At 47.9% G+C, this 19,830-nt stretch overlaps 1 protein-coding gene across 3 annotated transcripts in view; it reads right to left on the bottom strand.

Moving 5' to 3' along the window:
• znf385c (zinc finger protein 385C) overlaps positions 1 to 19,830 on the bottom strand; it is a 98,762-nt gene that overhangs the window by 8,033 nt on the left and 70,899 nt on the right. For all 3 annotated transcript variants that reach the window (XM_040191985.2, XM_078083559.1, XM_040191986.2), the window contains 3 exons: positions 8,663 to 8,805; positions 4,984 to 5,094; positions 1,428 to 1,647 (listed from right to left, as the gene is read on the bottom strand). In XM_040191985.2, the coding sequence (XP_040047919.2) occupies positions 1,428 to 1,647; positions 4,984 to 5,094; positions 8,663 to 8,805 (474 nt within the window). The remainder of the gene's footprint in view (positions 1 to 1,427; positions 1,648 to 4,983; positions 5,095 to 8,662; positions 8,806 to 19,830) is intronic.

Raw genomic sequence — 19,830 nt, 5'->3', positions numbered from 1 at the left:
AAGGGAGACAATGTGTGCAGTAACCCTCGGGCGGCTCCACCAGCCTTTAGTTTCATGGCAGACATTACTCTCTTCATAGAGGGTTAATTGGAAGCACTATTCCATTACAGGTTGGCATTGTGGTGCACACCACCACTGGCTCGCACTGCTGCATTTCAATTTCACATTAGGCCAATCACACAATTGGGCTTATTAAGGAGTGTTCCTCCCGAAAAAAACTTGCCATGAAACGGTAAAATTATTCACAGGACATAAGCTAGCTATGACTTATCTGCTTTCTCTTTCCTCTGATTCCTCCTTTACCGTCAAGCTCTCTCTCTCTCTCTCTCTCTCTCTCATTTCATCTTATCTTTCATTTTCCACTCATCTCGTCGTGTCTCCAGTGCTGCTTCACTCTTTCAGAGCTCTCCTTTTCAACGGCGGAATATTAAAATGAGATTTGATGAGAATGTTATCTTCCTTCCAGTCTTTTGTCCACTTTCTCCTTTCTGAAGGAGACTTTTAGTGCTCAAGGCAAAGAAAGTGTGCTTGTGTGAATGTATCCACGATCTCACGAGGCTGTCTATTGGGAGGGGGGGAGGAGGAAGGAAAGTAGAAGAGAGGGAGCGAAAACTGCTCTCCTCACCTCGGATGGATGAATGAAAAAAGGGTGGAGCCCGTCGAGTGCAACATGAGTCGGTAATGGGCTCACCCTGCTGTCGAAATGACATCGGAGCAATTTGTGCTTAAAGTTGCAGACAAGGCGTGTGGAAAAGTCAACATTTGTTATCCGCAGGAAGGAAACCGATGCACTCCTCTTTCTTCATCAGAAGTTTAAATGTCTATATTTACACCGGCACTGTGAAAACATTTGCACAGCTCGGTAAAAGAAGATAAGTGATTTTTTTTGATTTTGACAGCCCCTGAAAACTCTTCTGCTCCCGTTTCACGTTTTCTTCATGCCGCACAAATACACCAATTCTGGTTCTACAGCGACCCTCTTTATCTAACCGAGACAGATAGGAGAGAGCAAAGGGAGGCAAAAAACACGCCCAGCGAGGCCTCAATAGATCTCAGCCAGCCCCTTTGTTTACACAACACGCCTTGCTCGCAGACAATCCAGCTTTGAATTCAACCATCCATCACGAGGCTCAGGGACGTGAGGCCGGGTCAGAAGGGGTTTTAGGGTTATAGTGTGGTTGCAAGTGCCGGGGTGTGAGTGCACAGAAACGCAGAGGATACGAGGGCGAAAGGGGTGAAGGATAAGGTGTGCAGAAGATGTGGTGGATGGAGCGGAGGGACAGAGATATGGGGGGTCAATATATGGAGGTGGAGGAGGAGGAGGAGGAGCAGGAGGAGGAGGAGGAGGAGCAGGTAGGATGAAAGCTGTCAACGATGTTCGGAGGGGAGGATGAAGTTTTCATCAAGGGATGCTTCCGATTACTTACTTGCGCCCTCCACCAAGCTTGTATCCATGAGCGCGGGAAGAGCGGCCTCGGGTGCGGACGTCTTGCAACTGTCCCGATCGCGTCCCCGGTCTCTGTCTCTGTCTCTGTCCCTTCCCGTGGACGGGGCCTCCCCGGCTCGTCGCTGTCTGTTCTTCTGGGTCTCCATGGCTTTGAGCTTCCGGGCGTGCTTGTGGCCCTTATAATGGGCCTCTGCTTGGTTCTGCAGGAAAATGAGAAAAAAAGATTAGAAAGTGAAAGGCAGAAAGGCTTTGACTGAACCTTTTGTGCGCTGGAAGGAATGGAGCCCACGAGCAATAAACGGAAAATACACGACTGGAAATTGACTCTCTTGCAGGCACACACAGGCTGCAAGGACGCGAGTCTGTTTCCAACCTGATAACGGAGCTGGCACATGGGGAGGCCAGAGGTATAATTGCATGCGTAATTTGCAACAAGAGTGAGGATCCCGTCTCCAAAAACTACCCTATTAACGTGCACTGTGAGAGTCTGCACATGGTAGACACGTGGCGTCACGTGCACACATCCGAGCACCTGCGAGGACACAAGTACAAATCGGACGCGAAAGACGAACTGCCATGCAGCAATAAACACGTTCCTGCAAATTTCCCTCTGGGTGGATCGAGATTTAGCTTCACATTCTCACGGTCTTATTCAATCCAAGAACAAAGCCCCTGTTGACAGAGAAGCGTGGATACATCGCAACAGCAGAGATAATCAATGCAGCGATTACTCATTAAAAGCTACAACAACCTCCAGGGATCAGCTCTCATCTGCTCGTGGCTTCGATAGGACATAGAAGCAGAAATACAAGCACTCGGGTAAATGAGGAGTTGGTTTTGAATTAAATCCAAAGTGGGAAAAAAAGTAAATGTCCTAAAATATAACAAAACATTGAGACTATTGAGTAATTTGGATATATTCATTCCCTCAATATTTAAAGTTGAAGCATTAGGTGTAAAATAACCTTTTTTTGGAAGGATGTTTGTTAGGTACGTCTTTCTTCCACTGCTGCAATGCTTCACCTCCAAACTCTCATCCAGAGGTCATGCAAATCCTGAAGTACAAACCCAGTTGAGTAAAGGGTTTGTACTATATTGTGAACGGCTCCTATTTGAAGAATAATCACATGCAGAAAAGATCTACAATACTTTTTCATTCAGAGCAAAATGTGGATTTCTCTGCTTACCCGAGGATCAACAATAAATTACGTACCATGAGCAATAAATAAGACTGGTGCATGTTGTGCTCCAGGTTACGCACACATGCCGTGTGCGTTAGCTACAATATGAATACCAGCAGCTTGGGACGGGAGTTAACTTCCCGTTAGCAAGTCTGACGGTGTGATATAGTGACAGAGCATCGTGCGACTGATGTGCCATGAAAAGGCTCCGGAGATTAACACGATGCAACAAATCCAGCCAACACGAGTCCCTCCGTCCGATTGAGTCCTGGCGGATGGACAAGGTGTGTGTTATGTTAGTGGGCGGGGGACGTGACCCCCCCCTCCCTATAGTGCTCTCTTACAGTAATGACTTGCTTGTGGCAAAGTATGTAACAAAAACATAAAACAGCAACTGCCAGTTGGTTTTCTCACTTCAAATTGATTGCTGAAGTGCACGTTTCCCCGTGAGCCAGTAAAAAGGCGCAGGAACGCTGGTAACCATGTATTGGCTTTGATACGTTTGCTGTCACAGTTGTCTCTTTGTTAGTTTTTGCTGCACTGTGCTATAAATACGCAAAGCGTAATTATGTTCCATCATGTTATCACAATGTAAGAATATGAAATATGAAAAGAAAAGACATCAAAGGAAAAATGCATGCAGGTAAAAAAGTCAAAAACAAACTGAAAACTCTTCACACGCACACGCACACACACACACACACACACACTCACACCTTTCAAACATCCTCAGGCCTTTTTCGGTAGCCATTGACGGACAAAATCCGTCCCACTATCTCGACTGTTAATGAAAGTAAAAAAAACCAACGTATAATGTAAAATGCCCCAAAACAAACAAGTTATCAAACCATTTCCTTTTTGGAACTGGAAATTGGATTTTAGCTTTGCAGCAGACAGGCTTAGCTCCCCAGGCGTTCCTCTGGTGTAAAGTTAAAAGATATATTTTACATTTCAGGAAGTACAGTATGCTAATTGGCTTTCGTTAGAAATATATATATATATATATATATATATATATATATATATATATATATATATACTATGAAACCAGATTAGTGTAAAGGTTTATTTAACATACAGATGTGACAGTGCATTGATCGTTGATATCGCTCTATGAAAAAACGAGCAAACGTATTTGCCAGTACATCAAAAGCGTCGTTAGACTTCTTTTGCGGCCTGTGCCACCCATCAGTGATGTCACAATCCCTGTAGTACACCTTTACATCACTGCAGGTAGGTGAGCAGTTGAACCACTGGAGATCAGCAAGAACAAGACTTTTCCACTGCTAGTAAGTTGCTCTTTAAAGGCAGTTTGTGCTCCACTGAGCAAGAGAGGAAGCTTCCTCTTTTTGCCTTTGAGAATTAAGCATCAGGATAACTTGTGTGTAATATGTTAGAAAACTCGGGGGGGTACATGGAGGTGTTAGGAGAGCATTCATGTTCCCGCAGTGACAGACAGAGCTAGTCGGACCTGACACTCCTCTTCAAGTCGGTGTGCAGTGGCAGCGGATGGGATTCTCTCTACTGTGGGTGAGGAGTCTCCCCCCTCCCTCAGCTCCTGGTCCCCTGAGCCTCAGACCCTCTTTGAAGATGGAGTCCCTGTGTGTGTGTGTGTGTACTTTACAGTGCCAGACGAGATGATTTAAGGCCTTCTGGACTATTATCTATTTGTTTGTGTGAATATGCATGAAGTGTCATGGGATGCTAGCCTGCGGGTCTCATGTGTTATGAATGCATGCGCATGTTTGACAGCCTACAGTATGTGTGTATGTGTATGTGCTTGTGCGAGCAGTGGCAGGGATGGGAGGAATGGAACAAGGAGCGGAGAATGCCGCCTCCTGCTGCGGCTGCTGATTGTCTCTGCTCCTCGCTGATAAACGACAGTTCTCCCCGCTGTCTAATCCGTCATAACAGAACAACAGGCAACACACACACACACACACACACACACACACATACAGATCCCAATGGAAAGGAGACTTTCAACTTTTATGTGCACATAACAAGAAAAAAGTACGTTACCATCTTTTACTTTTAGATAAATTCACAGAGAGGGCTCCACAGAGTGTTTTGTTTTGCATACAGACACAAATATTTGCTTATTCTCACACAGACAAACAGAGTCAGTGGGATGATAAGGGCTTCAGTAAATGAGGGCAGCCACATTTTCATTGAAGAAGATAGCAGAAGCTCAAAACAAAGCAATTATTTTCCCTGAGGCTAGACATGTTTTTTTTTTGCATTCATGTTGTAAATCAAACTGTCTGTTATTTAGTCTCTTTCCTTCTCTTATTGTACCGCAAACTATATTTCTCATAAACATCAAAGCACAATTGGCACTGAAACATTTCTTACCGTTGAGTTAAAGCGCAGGTGGCAAATGTTGCAGGAGATGATCTGTTTCTTCTTCAGGGGCTGAGGAACACCGAATGTGTGGTTGATCACTGCCTTCTGGACAGGGTCCATCTGAGGGACAGACAGAAAAGACCAGTGCAAACCACATCAGTTCCAGGCAATTTTATTTTCCTAAATGAGCAAGGTCTGTGCAGCTCACCATTTAGAGGTGAGGCAGACAGACAAGATTCATTCTTCTGTGTGGCCATAATTGTATGTCCTCTAGTGCAGAGGTGGCCATCTTTCTTTTTGATTTTGGGTCATACGAAGACAAAAAAAGGAAGTTATAGGTCAAACAACAGTGGTCGTATAGTTCACAAAATAGCCAAATATAGTTTTTTCTTCATGACCAAAGTGCCCACTTAAATTTGTTTAACTAGAGAAGAATGTAATGGGGAAATAATGAGGTATTATTGTGTGGTGAACATTCGGCAACAATCTTGAGAAATATACTGAGGATTGACAGTTGGCAAGCTAAAACTAATGCAGTCTAATCCATCAGTCCTGAAATAAACTTCATCCTTGCAAAGGTTACAATGCTCGGTCCATAAAATAAATCCCTTTAATAGAGGTTATATTTCGACTGTGTGATCATCTTGCAGCTGAGTGTCTAACAGTGATAGCTGAAGCTGTGTGCATGTTTAAGGCACCTTGAGAGACTTGAGAGAAAGACTTATAATACTTGAATGGCAGCTAATTTAATGTTGCTGGTGAGTTGTACCCAGCGCTGACAAATAATGTGACTGTAATAAGCATAAATGTAAGTATATTCAGTCCGATTGCCTGAAAATAACACACATTTATTGTCTACCAACACAGGTTTTAGTGACCTGAAAGTATGACTGTGAGCACCAATGACAGTCCGAGGAACTATTGGTTTAAATGTCATTTTTCAACCGAATACTTTTGTGTCAAACAATAACATTTCGATTTTGATCTCAGCCAATCCGCTGCCGTCGGCTCTTAATTGCAGAAACAGTAAAGACAGGAGGCCACTGGTCACTGCCTTCTGATGATATTTAAGATGTGCGTCAGATTGACTCGAGCGCTGCAGGCGAGTAATCAGCGGGATTATCAGAGCTCTCACAGCCTGGAACGTGTTAAAAGAGCTCCACATTTTTTATTCGACATCCACACCTCAAAACTAGGGCCCAACCAAAAAGGGACTCATGCTGGATTAGTCACAATGCACTGGCATCAGGGATAGTGATGGAAACATACTAATAACATACGATAGTTGTTTCTGACATAAAATGTAAATATGATGTAAGAGAGCGTTACACCCACCGCAGCATTTTCTCTAAATGAATGGAATATTCAGAGATCTGCTGGCTGCCTGTGAACTTTGCAGCTTTAACATTTCTGTTGAGTTTGAGTTTACTTCTGTCAATTTGAGTCACGCTCCTAAGCGGGTTACACTCCACAAATATTTTACTAATAGTCAAGCAGCGGCTCCTGTTCTGTGAGAATGTACATGGACCGGGCTTCGCAGGATAACGCGGCTACATTGGTCTGTTGTTCGCTCCAGCTCATATTTAAATGTAGTTAGAGTTCATGTAATACCAGTTATGCGAGTGCCTAATACATTATGAGGCAGTGCAGTAATTGGAGAGGGGTTTTGGGGAGACTAATTCAATCTTAACTGTCTGTGAATAGACTGCAGACAGTCCCAGAACGGAACACTATAAACAGTCAAGTGAAAGCCGGCGCTTCATTAGAAGGGTCTGAGTGCCGCAGCTGATTTCGATGTGTCGCCCTTCGCCGTGGTATCAAATATAAGAATCATCTTGGATCCCTCCCCGGGCTGGACGGGGGCCCGGTCACAGAGTTAGAGCGCTCAATGGATCTGCGCCGGCCTCAGCCCCTGAGAGATCAAGCGGCGTGCGGCTGTATTGACGGCGGTGAGGACGACGCGCCGCCTCCTTTCTGATACACGCGCCCGACAACAACATCAGCTCCCTTCAGAAGACACAACTGCTGCTTTTCTGCAAGAATGGAGTCTGATTGCTTACCGATTCCTCGAGAAGGCCGTGGTGTGAGCGGGAACATGAACACACCTGACACTGAAACCTGCAGGCTGCAGGTTTGTCTTTCCCTAAGGGCTGTCTTTACCTTTGTAAAGCCCCCACTGGGATCAACTGACACAGCCGGGCTGTTGAAACCCAGCTCTCCCGCTCCTGCTGCCCTCTGTCCACCTCAGCAGGGCAGGCTGCACACAGCTAGTTGTTTTAGTTCCCCAAGAATGTACCCATTGTCCGTCAGTAGCCATCCTGAACCGACTGCTATAAATGAGTCTTTTGTCCAAACCCTCCGTCCTGCCCCCCCCCACCATCCTGGTGAAGACAGAACTTATCCATGCTCCGGGCGGCAGAGACCATGATGGGGTTTAATGGCATATGGGTGAAGACAAAGAGAGACACACAGAGGGGGAGACAGAGGAGGGGATGTGAGATGGGACACCAGGGGAACGGGGGGGATATTTCGTTTTGGAGAGAGGTGCATTCATCGTTCCCCTCCTGCATGCGTGAGGGACGACATGTGCCCCGACGGGGCTGAGGGCCCCCGTTGAGTGGACTTTGTGATTAATGCCATTAATGTCAGACTGTGCGTTGTGGAGGCTAATCGTCTGCTCCAGGGACTGAAGCGACAATCACTTGATGTCATTTCCACAGTTATCATAATTTATGGTTGAGGTCCGACTGCGAGTTGTATTTTTTCTCACCGTGGCGGAAAGATTAAATATCACTGCGAGTCTGTTAGTATGATTTTCTGATTTAATTAATATTCTCCAAAAATAGTTTTGTAATATGCATTTTTTTAATAAAATGAGGCCAAAAACAAAACAAAACAAATCACATAGAAGACAATGGTTTGAGAATAAAAATGTCTATTTCCTAACTGAAACATAAGCAGCACACAGACTAAACACTGACCAGAGGGCTGCTCTACTGCCTCCACCACTAATATAAACACACGAGGGGGGTTAGAGGAATTGATGTCTCACTCCTCCATTACGCGGTGCAGCGCGGCAGACCACATGAACAAGCTGCACTTCTCATTAAGCAGTTTGGAGACTCAGTTGTCTATGTGGCCTTACCTCGCTCTCTCTCACAAACCTTTTTCTGCTTTGTCGGAAAAAGGTGTAAAGCTGAAGCAAAAGCTGTGGCTTACTTTCCATTGACGGAACTGGAGGTGGTTCCATAGTGTGCCATGAATAAAGCAAACCACACAAACACACACACACACACACACACCCTCACGCACAAGCACACGCGCTTAAGACTGGGATCAAAGAAATCAGAAGTGCCTACACACACACACACACACACAAAACGACAATGGTTATAGCGCTGGTAAGTGAAGGATCAAAGACCTGGGCCGAGGCACGCTGAGCACTGAGGCACGGAGCCAATAATAACGGTATCATCTGTTCAGAAGCTCATTCTGAGGTGACAACTGGATTGGTCAGAATAAAGATGAGCATCCAAAACTGAGGGCGAAGCCCCTGAAGGGACAGCGGGAGAGTTTATGGGACCCGGTTATTTATATCTCCTATGAAGTTAAGCTGCTTCCTGGCACAGAGAAAAACCACATTCTTCTTCTTTTAGGATGTCAGGTTGCAATCAGCCACTGCACTCACCGCGTTGAAGTTAGGGAAGAGGTTGAGGGGAGAGGATCCATTGAGTCTGAAGGGCAGGAGGTGTTTGAGGTCGAGCTGAGGCTGCAGAGGCCGTCCCGGGATGGGGAGGGAGGCCAGAAGGGGGCTGCCCTGGGCCGATGTACCTGGACAACATAGAGAAACAGATGTGACAAGTTAAAAAAAGGACGGGAAATGTTAACACAGGGGGGCATTTGTGTCCCTGTGTGATTGTAGGAGTAGAACCAAACTGATGGCTTCCAAAAGGTCAGGCGCTGCACTCACAGGAGGCCGGACTTTGATTTATTAGCTACCAGAGGCACCATTGCACCTCCAGCTGACATCCAACACACATTGTACAGTTCAAGCGCGTGTGTCTAACAGCGTGCGTGTGCATTTATCTGGGACAATATGATGTGTGTGTGTGTTTCTCTTTTCTCTGATGCAGACCATAGGAGATGTAAACGGGCACTTCTGCTTGAGACTTAATACTTCCATCACCCCAGCTCAGGCCGATCCCCCAAGGACAAGGCACTAGTCGCCATGTGGGAACACACACACACAAACACATCATTTAATTACTCATTTATTGGCTAAGGAAAGGTGCCTGTGCGAGGGGAAGACGGGAGGTATCACGTTTCAAATGGACCAGGGATGAAGAGATTTCTAATTTTCCGCTTGGCTTGGTTTCAGTGGACCACTGTGCTCACCGGTGCACAGGCACTTATCACAGCACCAGGATCAATCATCAGTGTCAGCTGCGGGTCACCGTGCGCCTATATAATGTGAGCCCCTCTTGCGAAACACCTCCGCACACACACACACACCCGCACACACACATCACCGATAAAAAAAAAAGCAATCACTGACATATAATAATACCTTAGAAACACAGAGAAACGTAAAAAATAAAAGCTTCTTCTCAGGAAATGGGGATGTAGACATGTAATCTTTCAGAGAGAGATGGTGGCATAAAAAAAAGTTAAAGGTTGTCTGGGAAAATGTACAATACATCCATAGCTAGGAGTGTGTCATGTGTGTTACTGCTTTTTTGTCAAGACAAAATGACGTCATCGCTATGGGGAAAAAGACGGAATTCTTGAAGTTCTTTATTTCAAATGGCCGTGTTGCAAAAAAATGCTAAATTCAACACTGATAAAGTTAATAACAGTGAAGTTGAACTATCATTGAGGTTTAGCTTCTCTGAATCCAAACCTATGTTTTTTTGTTTTGAGCTAAATTGTGTATTTATACATTCAACACAACCCAGTCAGTTGTTTGTCAGCTGTCTTGACTAGGAAACATGTGATTCAACATTCACATGTGTCTCCTCTTTCTACTATACATGCAGTCTCACTACATTACTTATATATTATTTTCACCCAAAGACTTGCAAACTAACTCTGCGAAGTGGCATCGTATTTCTCACTCAAGTCTATCAGGGAAAACTGGGCTTTTTTTTGGGTAAGAGACTTTAAAGAAACAGCCACCAATACAGAACATTTCACACAGCGGCTGAACGCAGATCAGACGGAATCAGACGGACAGCGTGACAATGTTTTCAACATGGTTGTGGATTTCCGGCGGAACAGAGCCCCACCCTCCCCCATCACCCTGTGTGACTCCCCCGTCACTATTGTGGATTCCTTCCGTTTCCTGGGCTCCATCATCACCCAGGACCTCAAGTGGGAGCTGAACATCAGCTCCATCACCAAGAAGGCTCAGCAGAGGTTGTTCTTCCTGAGGCAGCTGAAGAAATTCAACCTGTCAAAGACGATGATGATCCACTTCTACACGGCCATCATCGAGTCCATCCTCTGCTCCTCCATCACCGTCTGGTACGCTGCAGCCACAGCCAAGGACAAGGGCAGGCTGCAGCGTGTCATCCGCTCTGCAGAGAGGGTGATCGGCTGCAATCTGCCGTCCCTGCAGGACTTGTTCGCTTCCAGGTCTCTGAAGCGAGCTCAATAGATCGTGGCCGACCCCTTCCACCCCGGACAAAACCTGTTTGTGCCCCTTCCATCTGGCAAGAGGCTGAGGTCCATGAGGACTACGACCTCCCGCCACACGAACAGTTTCTTCCCGTCGGCAGTCGGGCTCATCAACAGAGCCCGGTCCCCCACTGACTGACTCTGACATTCCACCGGTCACTCCCCCTCACACTGCACATGTCACTTTAACTGCAATTCATGACTTTGTCGTCACTCGTCACTTTGTTACTTGTCTGTTACTTGTTCGTTAGTGCACTTTATGCTTAATATTTTTTTTTTACTTTTTTAATATTTAAAATGTTTAACTTTATTCCCTTGTTTTATACTAACCCATAGCCTTATTCTACTAACCCATTGCATTAGCATTTCATTTTACTTTATATTATTACTTCTGCACTGCTGTGTCTACTGTCGCGCACTAACCGCCAAGACAAATTCCTTGTATGTTTGGCATATTTTGGTAATAAATGTTTCGTGATTCCTGATTCCTGATTAAAGTAGTGTAAAACTGAAAAAATAAATTAGCATGACATGACTGGCTTTAATTATAGGTCTGCTGTTTCCACCAAGCGCACTGTGCACCCATCCACTAGCCCAACCGTCCTCTTGCTGCCGCATGTCCTGTGTGAAGTGCGATAGATGGGGAAATCAGCAGTCAGTCCGGCCCGCGGCTTGATCCTGCCTGCGGCCCGGCAGGATGGGCAGCCGTGTCGCGTGGGGTACGCGATTAGTGGGCGGTCAGTGGGCTAAAGGACTCTAACCATATGCTCCTCGGTGCTGGGCTCGGGCCTGCTTTTGGCATGTGTGGCTCTCCTCTCCCTGTGTGTCTGACACCCAGGGAGATGCAGCAACGGTTGCACGCAGGCAGCCCACAGACGCGTGGGCGGCAGCTGGCTCCGGATCGCTCCCACACTCAGGAAAGCCTTCACACAGACAAACGAGGAGAAGCCGAGTCTTCTCTTGGCAGGGCTATCAGAGGAGAGGCCGGGCTCGCCGGGAGGACGGTTATCAGCTGATAGTGCTTCCCCACCTCTGTGACTCCCACAGGCGGCTTATTAAATCAGGTGCTGGCTGTTCGCTATCGTGAGACGATAACGCTGCCACGGAGTAACAGCGCGAATCCGGGCAAGTACGACAGCGAGCGAAGGCGTGAGTGTGCGCGTTTTATTTGCATGTACTAGACCAGAACTGCCTACGCACCTTTGAAAACACATGGCTCCCGGCGCAAGAAGGGAGTCAATGACAACACAGTCACCTAACATGCACATCCGCTCCTGGCACATGTTGTGGGATTCCAGTACAATTTCAAAGCAAAGCAACATGCACTTTTTCAATATGTGTTTGTGTCCGAGGAGGACGGATGGCTTGAATCAGCCCGCAGCCCCTGACAACCTCCTTCTCTCCCACTGCGTCATTTCCCACCCATTCCGTGTTGTGTGCGCGTCTGCACATGTGTGTGCGTATGTTGTTGTGTGCACATATGCTCTTTCAGTCCGGTCCCACGTCGGGGTCAAGGCTGGGGCTGTACTTACGCCTCGGCTGTGGCAGGGGATCAGGATCACCGCTGGCCGCTGAGGCAAAGGCCTGAAACCAAATGTCCGGCCTATTTCTCTCTCTCAGATGACTTTGCCAACGGATCTGACTCTTTCCGCCAGTCTCTCCCCAGGCAGGCCGCCTCCTCCTCCTCCTCCTCCTCCTCCAACCATCACAACAGCGCATTCCTCCCTCTCATGACTCATTGGGCTTTGTTACACAACAGCCGACGTCACATCGCATCTACTCAGATGTTTGTGTGGTGCATCCGAGCCCCAGAATTTCAATTATTTTCTTCTCGCACATATGAGAAAATGATGGATTCCAACATACACAAGCTGAGTACTCAGGCTTCCTTCCTCGTTTCTCTTCCACTCTGACAGAATTAGCCATTCAACATTTGGGCCTTCTACTCTAATTCTCTTGTCATCACTCCAGTACTCCCTTAGGTTTCTGACAAATTGCCTTTTCTCACATCTAAATACCTCTGCCCTGCCCCCGATGTGCTCTGCGCATCCCTGCAAAGCGCTGCTGAGCGACACAGGAAGGAGGGAAGGAGAGAAAACTGCCTTCTATTTGTGGCCAAGTGTAATTATGTGGGATAGATGCTGGCACAGCAGGGTCTTGGAGTTGATCTCCACCGCCTGTCATTGCCCCTCAATAGATGCACCACAATGTTGCTGCGTATGATCTTGTTTAAAAGGAGCTATTCGGTCATCTAGAAAAGGCCGGCAGCTCCAATACGAAATAGCACAGATTGTTTATGAAAAGTTAACATTGTCACTGTGACGTCAACCATTTATTTGTCAACTATTTGTGAGCAACAATTATTGCATTTCGGCCGACTGTCTTTTGTTTTTGCCAGAAGCCGATTACAGAAAAATGCAGAAGAATGGAATTTTATGCAACCACGAAAGAATGTATGTTTAAGGCACTTTTTCAGAAGCCTGTTTCAAGTCACAAATTCCTCTGGTGGCCGTTTTTAGCACGACGGAAGCAGAGGACGGACTATGGGAAGGTTATTTGGAGCAACAAAGCCCACTTTGAGAGAAGGGTGCGGTGGGTTGGATCAACATAACTTAGTAGACGGCTGTTGGTTTGCTACTCTTCGTCTTGGTGGTCTTTTCTCTAAATTTTCAAACAGGGATTTTTTTTTCTGAAATCTCAATTAGTTGTTCAACCTGTTTTCCTAGTTTTAAACTCCAGTATGAGTGAATACATACTTGTTATTATGCAGTTTTCTATAGGACCTGAAATAATTTGTGTTGTATCAAAATAATACACCACAAGAGGAGTTGGTTGTGTCATTTAGTTTTGTTTTTTTGTATAATTGATGAGATAAAAGCTGTTGATTTCTGCTAAATTTGAGGCCCCTAATACACCACATCTCTGCTCTCAGCCGTGAGTGCCTGCCTGCTGATTAACAGTTGGACTGTCGGATAGACCTTTGCCTCTGATCTGATTATTCAGCTGGGATGATGAATATCTACACATCTAAACCGGAATATGTTGAACGGGGAAAATTGCAGTCGGTGAAATGATGACAACTAAGTGCACGCACAATGCAAACATAATTACTGTTCACCGTGTGGATGATTATTTCGTCAGTTGCCAAGTACACATAATAACCTCTCTTTCTGATGATGTCTAGCGCAGCCCTGGTGTACCAAATGTGCATACACTCGTGTTGTGACGCACACACTCAAGAGTCATAACACGGCGATGCTCATTGTGCATCTGCCGCACTGTTGCCGCGCTGTTTCACCATCCCCCAGCCGCCCCGCTAACTCCCCAGCGGGCGCTGCCCTGCCTCTGACGGGACCGGATCTGACAGAGCAGGAAGACGAAACAAGCCTCTTCATAAATATGGAGCTGGAGCCTTTTAGTTACAATAACTGAACCAACGGAGGCTTTTTTTTTTTTTTGGAGCCAGGCATGAAATAACCCAAGACATGCTACGCATACAAATGGCCTCCTCAGCCGGCTGCGCCTGGAAACTGTAAATTGGCCTCATGGTGTATTAAGAGACTCGCGGCCAGTTGAGGGCATGAGGAGACATTGTGCTGCCTCTGGACGTCCAAAACGTACTCCGCTGAGAGACACGGGGGGGAGAGACGAAGAGGGAGGGGAGAGCAAAGTGACTCTTAACAGCCAATTAGCCTCCGCTTGATCGGGATGTGGTGTGAGGGCCACCGTGGGAACCATTTTAGCACGGAAGGAGAACATTGAGCACAATCAGTTTAATTAAAAACTGCCGATTTTTAGTCCTTTCTGTCCCCAGCCGTTCCTCCCTCAGTTATTTTTCCAACGCTCCTTAAAATATGGTGATAATGCAGACCTGAGAGGGTGATACGGGGCTAATCGTATGAAACAGCGCAAAGACGATGAAAGAACTTCAAACGGCCCCCAGTTAAGCCAAGTTGATTGGTTCGGTTGCATGAACAGGAACAAGCACATGCGTCCCTGCAGCTGCAGCGATCATCTCATCATGATGCATACAGTTGTCCTAAATAGGAGATTCGAACTTGGAAAGTGTCCAAATAAATACATTTCTCAAGTTCCTTTTACAGTCAAATTGAGGTTTTTGTAGATTTATTTGTCTGCAAGCCACTTTCCTGTTCCAGTAGAGAAAGGTTTTCTCTATTTTACCCTCTCTCTCATTTACACACCTCCAAGCCTTTAAAGTGGTTTATTTGGATCATATTTTTGCTATTTTTTTTTCTGGGTCACTCAGCATGCCGAGCTGGCTGCACCGTGACTGCGTGTTGTGTATTGGGGGGGGTGAGCTAATGGAAGTTTGTATTCTGATGTGTGAGCAGCAGACAGGTGCAGTTTATTTGGTAATTATCCGAATGGAATATTTGAGCGGAACAAAGAAGAATTCACAGAAATTGACAATCCACATCATGAAAATGGTGGCTGAGGTATTTCCAGTAGAGATACAGGAGTCAGTCATATTTTTATGATGACGATTATAATTAATCTCAGGTCTTCTTCTCCTTTTCAAGGCATATGCGAGGCTAAGCACAGTTTGCCCTCTGACGGAAAGTAGAACACTCTCCGGAAAAAACGAAGACTTCATAACTGTTCTTCCACAAGTAGAGGAAAACACAAAGCCAGATTTTAAATCTGGAAGTCTGAACTCTGCTCAGTCCTGCTCTCCTGCCGCGTTGGGTGTCATGTCCAGAAAAAGATGTTAGTTAGGTTGTCTCGTGTCCGTCTCGTGAGTTCCTGTTTTATTTTGGAAAATGAACCTTCCCCTTGTTTCAGGCAACTTTCCCCTTCCTCTTGTGTCGGTGTGATTGTCGCCCCTCCCCTGATTGTCTCCACCTGTGCACTTCCCCTATGTGTGTGTATATATTGTCTGAGTCTCCCTCTGTCCTGTGCCAGTTCGTCTTGTCCCAAGCCACCGTGCCAGCGCTACGTATGTCCACAGTCTTGCCTCGTTTTTTGTCGACACCTTAATTGAGCCTGCTTTCAGTTTTTGTCTCTAGATCGTTTTTTTCCTCGCCCACGAGTGATTTTTATTTCAGCGGCCATGCCCTGTCCTTTTGTTAATAAACTTTGATTCTTTTTTCGCACCACGTTGTGTGAGTCGTGCATTTGGGTTCCCGTCCACCGTCCGGTCGTGACAGAACGAACTGGCCAGCATGAACCCAGCAGACTCGGATAACCTAAAGGCAGCCATTGGCGCTCAAGGTAACCGCCTTAAGCAGCAGGAGGATCAATTGTCCGCCCTGCAACATGGAGTGGAAGGGCTGGCAAGCGGGCAGGAGGACTTCAAGGCCGCCATGACGACCCAGGTGAATCTCCTATCTAACCAGATTCATCAGAGGCTCACCCATCTGAACCAAGCACCATCAGCCTCGCCCGTGCTGGCGGCCGCCGACGCACCACCAGCTCCAGCTCCCCACAGTCAGGCAATTCGCCTTGCCCCACCCGAGAAGTTCTCCGGTGAGTCTAGGGAATGCAAGTCCTTCATAGTTAACTGCGAAATGCACTATGAACAATTGCCCTCAGCCTTCCCCACAGAAAGGTCCAAGGTGGCATTTATGATTTCCCATCTCACGGGGAGAGCGAAAGTATGGGCAACCACGGAATGGTCCAGAGCTTCACCAAGCTGCCAATCACTCGCTCGGTTCACCGAGACATTGAGGAGGGTGTTTGACCCCACGACATCCGGCAGAGAGACAGCCCGGGAGCTGAACACTATCCGCCAAGGTATGGACTCTGTCTCAGACTATGCCATCCGCTTCCGCACACTAGCAGCAGATAGCGGATGGAATGCCACGGCATTGTATGATGCATTCATCTCAGGACTCTCGGATCCCATCCAAGACCTGTTAGTTCCCCTTGATTTGCCTGAGGACCTCGACGCAGTCATCGCATTGGCTGTTAGGACAGACCATCGTTTGAAGACACGAATGCAGGACCGAGGTCTCCCTTCAACAAACTCAAGGGTCGTTTCCCCCCTACCGTCGCCGGTCCAGTGGAGAGCTGTCGCTTCGCGTGATCCAGAGGAGCCCATGCAGCTGGGACAGGCTCGTTTGTCCGCTGAAGAACGACGACGCCGCCTGCAGGAAGGCAGGTGTTTCTACTGCGGGGAACAAGGACATCTAGTGGTAGGGTGTCCGGCGAGGAGGACAACCCACCAGGGGAAGAAGAGTCCCCTGTCGAACCGCTTCGCCTCATCGGGCAGTTCCTCCCGCTCCCTGATGAAGATCCAGGTAAGCCACCATGACACCACAGTTTCAATGGGAGTACTGGTTGACTCTGGGGCTGATAAAAGCCTCATGGACTGGGGTTTTGCCAACCAAATGGGAGTTAGGTCAGCTCCCTTGAACCAGCCGTTGAAAGCCAGCGCCTTGGATGGCAGCTTTATTTTTAATGTAACACATGTGACTGAACCTGTGGCTATACGCATCGGGGACCACCACGAACTAGTGACGTTTCATCTGTTCCACTCGGCCCAACACCCCCTGATTTTGGGGTTCCCCTGGCTCAAAAAACACAACCCCCACATTGACTGGTGCTCTGGGAGGATCATAAGCTGGGGAGGGAAGCGGGGGGGGCTAGACAGGGTTCCTGGCCAAGAAGTGGAGATTGGAGTCATTGGGGACCTTGTATCGGCTTCAGCTCCGACCCACACACACAACTTGCGTGATGTGACCTCCGTTCCCAGTTGTTATCACGATCTTGAGGAGGTGTTCAGCAAGAGTAAGGCCACTTCCCTACCACCCCATCGTCCTTATGACTGTCCCATTGACCTTATCCCGGGTGCGCCCATTCCGAAAGGGAGACTTTATTCCATCTCCGGCCCTGAGAAAGTAGCCATGACTGAATACATCGAGGCTTCATTAAAAGCAGGACTCATACGTCCCTCTTCGTCTCCAGCAGGAGCAGGATTCTTTTTTGTGGGGAAGAAGGATGGTTCCCTGAGACCCTGCATTGACTATGGACCATTAAATGACATTACTATCAAGAATCGATACCCCCTGCCCCTCATGTCATCGGCCTTTGAACAGTTGCAACAAGCCAGAATCTTCACCAAACTAGACTTGCGCAATGCTTATCATCTCGTCCGTATTAGAGAGGGCGATAAGTGGAAGACCGGCTTTAACACCCCCTCGGGCCATTACGAATACCTCGTGATGCCATTTGGCCTGACCAATGCCCCGGCCGTATTTCAGGCGTTGATAAACGATGTTCTTAGGGAGTTCCTTAATCAGTTTGTATTTGTCTACTTAGATGACATTTTGATTTTCTCCCCTGACCGAGACACTCATGTTCGCCATGTTCGGCAGTGAGCGTCTGCTGGAGCGTCTGATGGTTCTCCAGCGTCTGCTGGAGAACCATCTTTATGTCAAAACAGAAAAGAGTGATTTCCATGCCAACGTTGTGTCCTTCCTGGGCTTTGTCATAGCCCCTGGAAAGATACAAATGGATCCGGCTAAAGTCAGCGCTGTGGCCCAGTGGCCTACACCTGATAACCGTAAGAAGGTTCAGCAATTCCTGGGTTTTGCGAACTTTTACAGACGGTTTATCAGAAACTTCAGCGCCATAGCATCTCCTCTCCATGTTCTCACCTCTCCCCAAGCCCCGTTTCTATGGTCTCCCCAAGCAGAGGTGGCTTTCACCCGACTCAAGGAGATGTTCACCACGGCCCCCATCCTCACGGTTCCAGATCCCAGCCGACAGTTTGTGGTGGAGGTGGATGCCTCCAACGACGGTGTGGGGGCGGTCCTATCTCAACGATCGACAAAGGACCACAAACTACATCCATGCGCCTTCCTGTCCAGAAAACTTTCACCGGCGGAGCGGAATTACGATGTTGGTAATCGTGAGTTGCTCGCGGTAAAGCTGGCATTAGAGGAGTGGAGACATTGGCTGGAGGGGGCCCAACACCCGTTTATTGTCTGGACTGACCATAAAAATCTTGAGTACATCCGCAAGGCTAAGCGTTTGAACTCTCGCCAAGCCAGATGGACTCTGTTCTTTAACCGCTTTAACTTTGTTTTATCCTACAGGCCGGGGTCCCAGAACACCAAGCCGGACGCCCTGTCTCGTCTGTTCAACCCCGAGCCCACTGCCAAGAAACCAGAACCAATGCTGCCACCGCACCGTGTGGTAGGAGCGGTAACATGGCAGATAGAATCAGAGGTGAAGCGGTCTAATGGTGAGAACCCTACACCTAGTGGTTGTCCAGTTAATCGCCTGTTTGTTCCGGCAACTATGCGCCCACAGGTGATTCATTGGGCTCACACCTCAAAGCTCACCTGCCATCCAGGGATCAGGAGAACCATATATGCCATCAGACAAAGGTTCTGGTGGCCCGCCATGGAACGCGAGGTCCGGGAGTATGTTGGTGCGTGCCCCGTCTGTGCTAGGAACAAGACCTCCTCCCAGGCACGCACAGGGCTGCTGCAACCACTCCCGGTGCCCAGTCGACCCTGGGCTGAGATTTCGCAGGACTTCGTCACTGGTCTCCCGCTCTCTCAAGGTAACACCACTGTCCTCACAGTGGTGGATCGATTCTCAAAGATGGTTTATTTCATAGCCCTACCTAAACTTCCGTCAGCCAAGGAGACTGCCGAAACCATGCTCAACCACGTTTTTCGCATTCATGGGTTCCCGAGGGACGTGGTGTCAGACCGGGGGCCCCAATTCGTATCCCGTTTTTGGACTGAATTCTGCAAACTGATCGGGGCCACGGTCAGTCTCACGTCCGGATACCACCCAGAGGCCAATGGACAGGCTGAGCGCCTTAACCAAGCATTGGAAACGAGTCTTCGTTGCCTGGTATCCCAGAAGCCGTCATCCTGGAGCAAACACCTAACCTGGGTTGAATTCGCCCATAACACGCTCCCCACAGCAGCCACAGGGCTGACCCCCTTCCAGTGCGCCTTCGGCTACCAACCGCCTCTGTTTCTAGATACTGAGAAGGAGGTCGTCGTCCCTTCCGCCCATGCCATGGTCCGGCGTTGCCGCCGAATCTGGGCAGCTGCCCGCAGCATCCTCCTTCGCAGCGCGGCGCGCATGAAGAAGGTCGCTGATCGGAGGCGCCAGCCAGCTCCGACATACCAGCCGGGCCAGAAAGTCTGGCTCTCCACACGGGACTTGCCACTCCATGTTGCCTCCCGGAAGCTA

The sequence above is a fragment of the Gasterosteus aculeatus genome, chromosome 11, assembly GCF_964276395.1.
Source record: "Gasterosteus aculeatus chromosome 11, fGasAcu3.hap1.1, whole genome shotgun sequence".
Taxonomy (NCBI): Eukaryota; Metazoa; Chordata; class Actinopteri; order Perciformes; family Gasterosteidae; genus Gasterosteus; species Gasterosteus aculeatus.
Note: the sequence above shows the minus strand (reverse complement) of the source record. Positions and strands in the feature narration are given on the sequence as shown.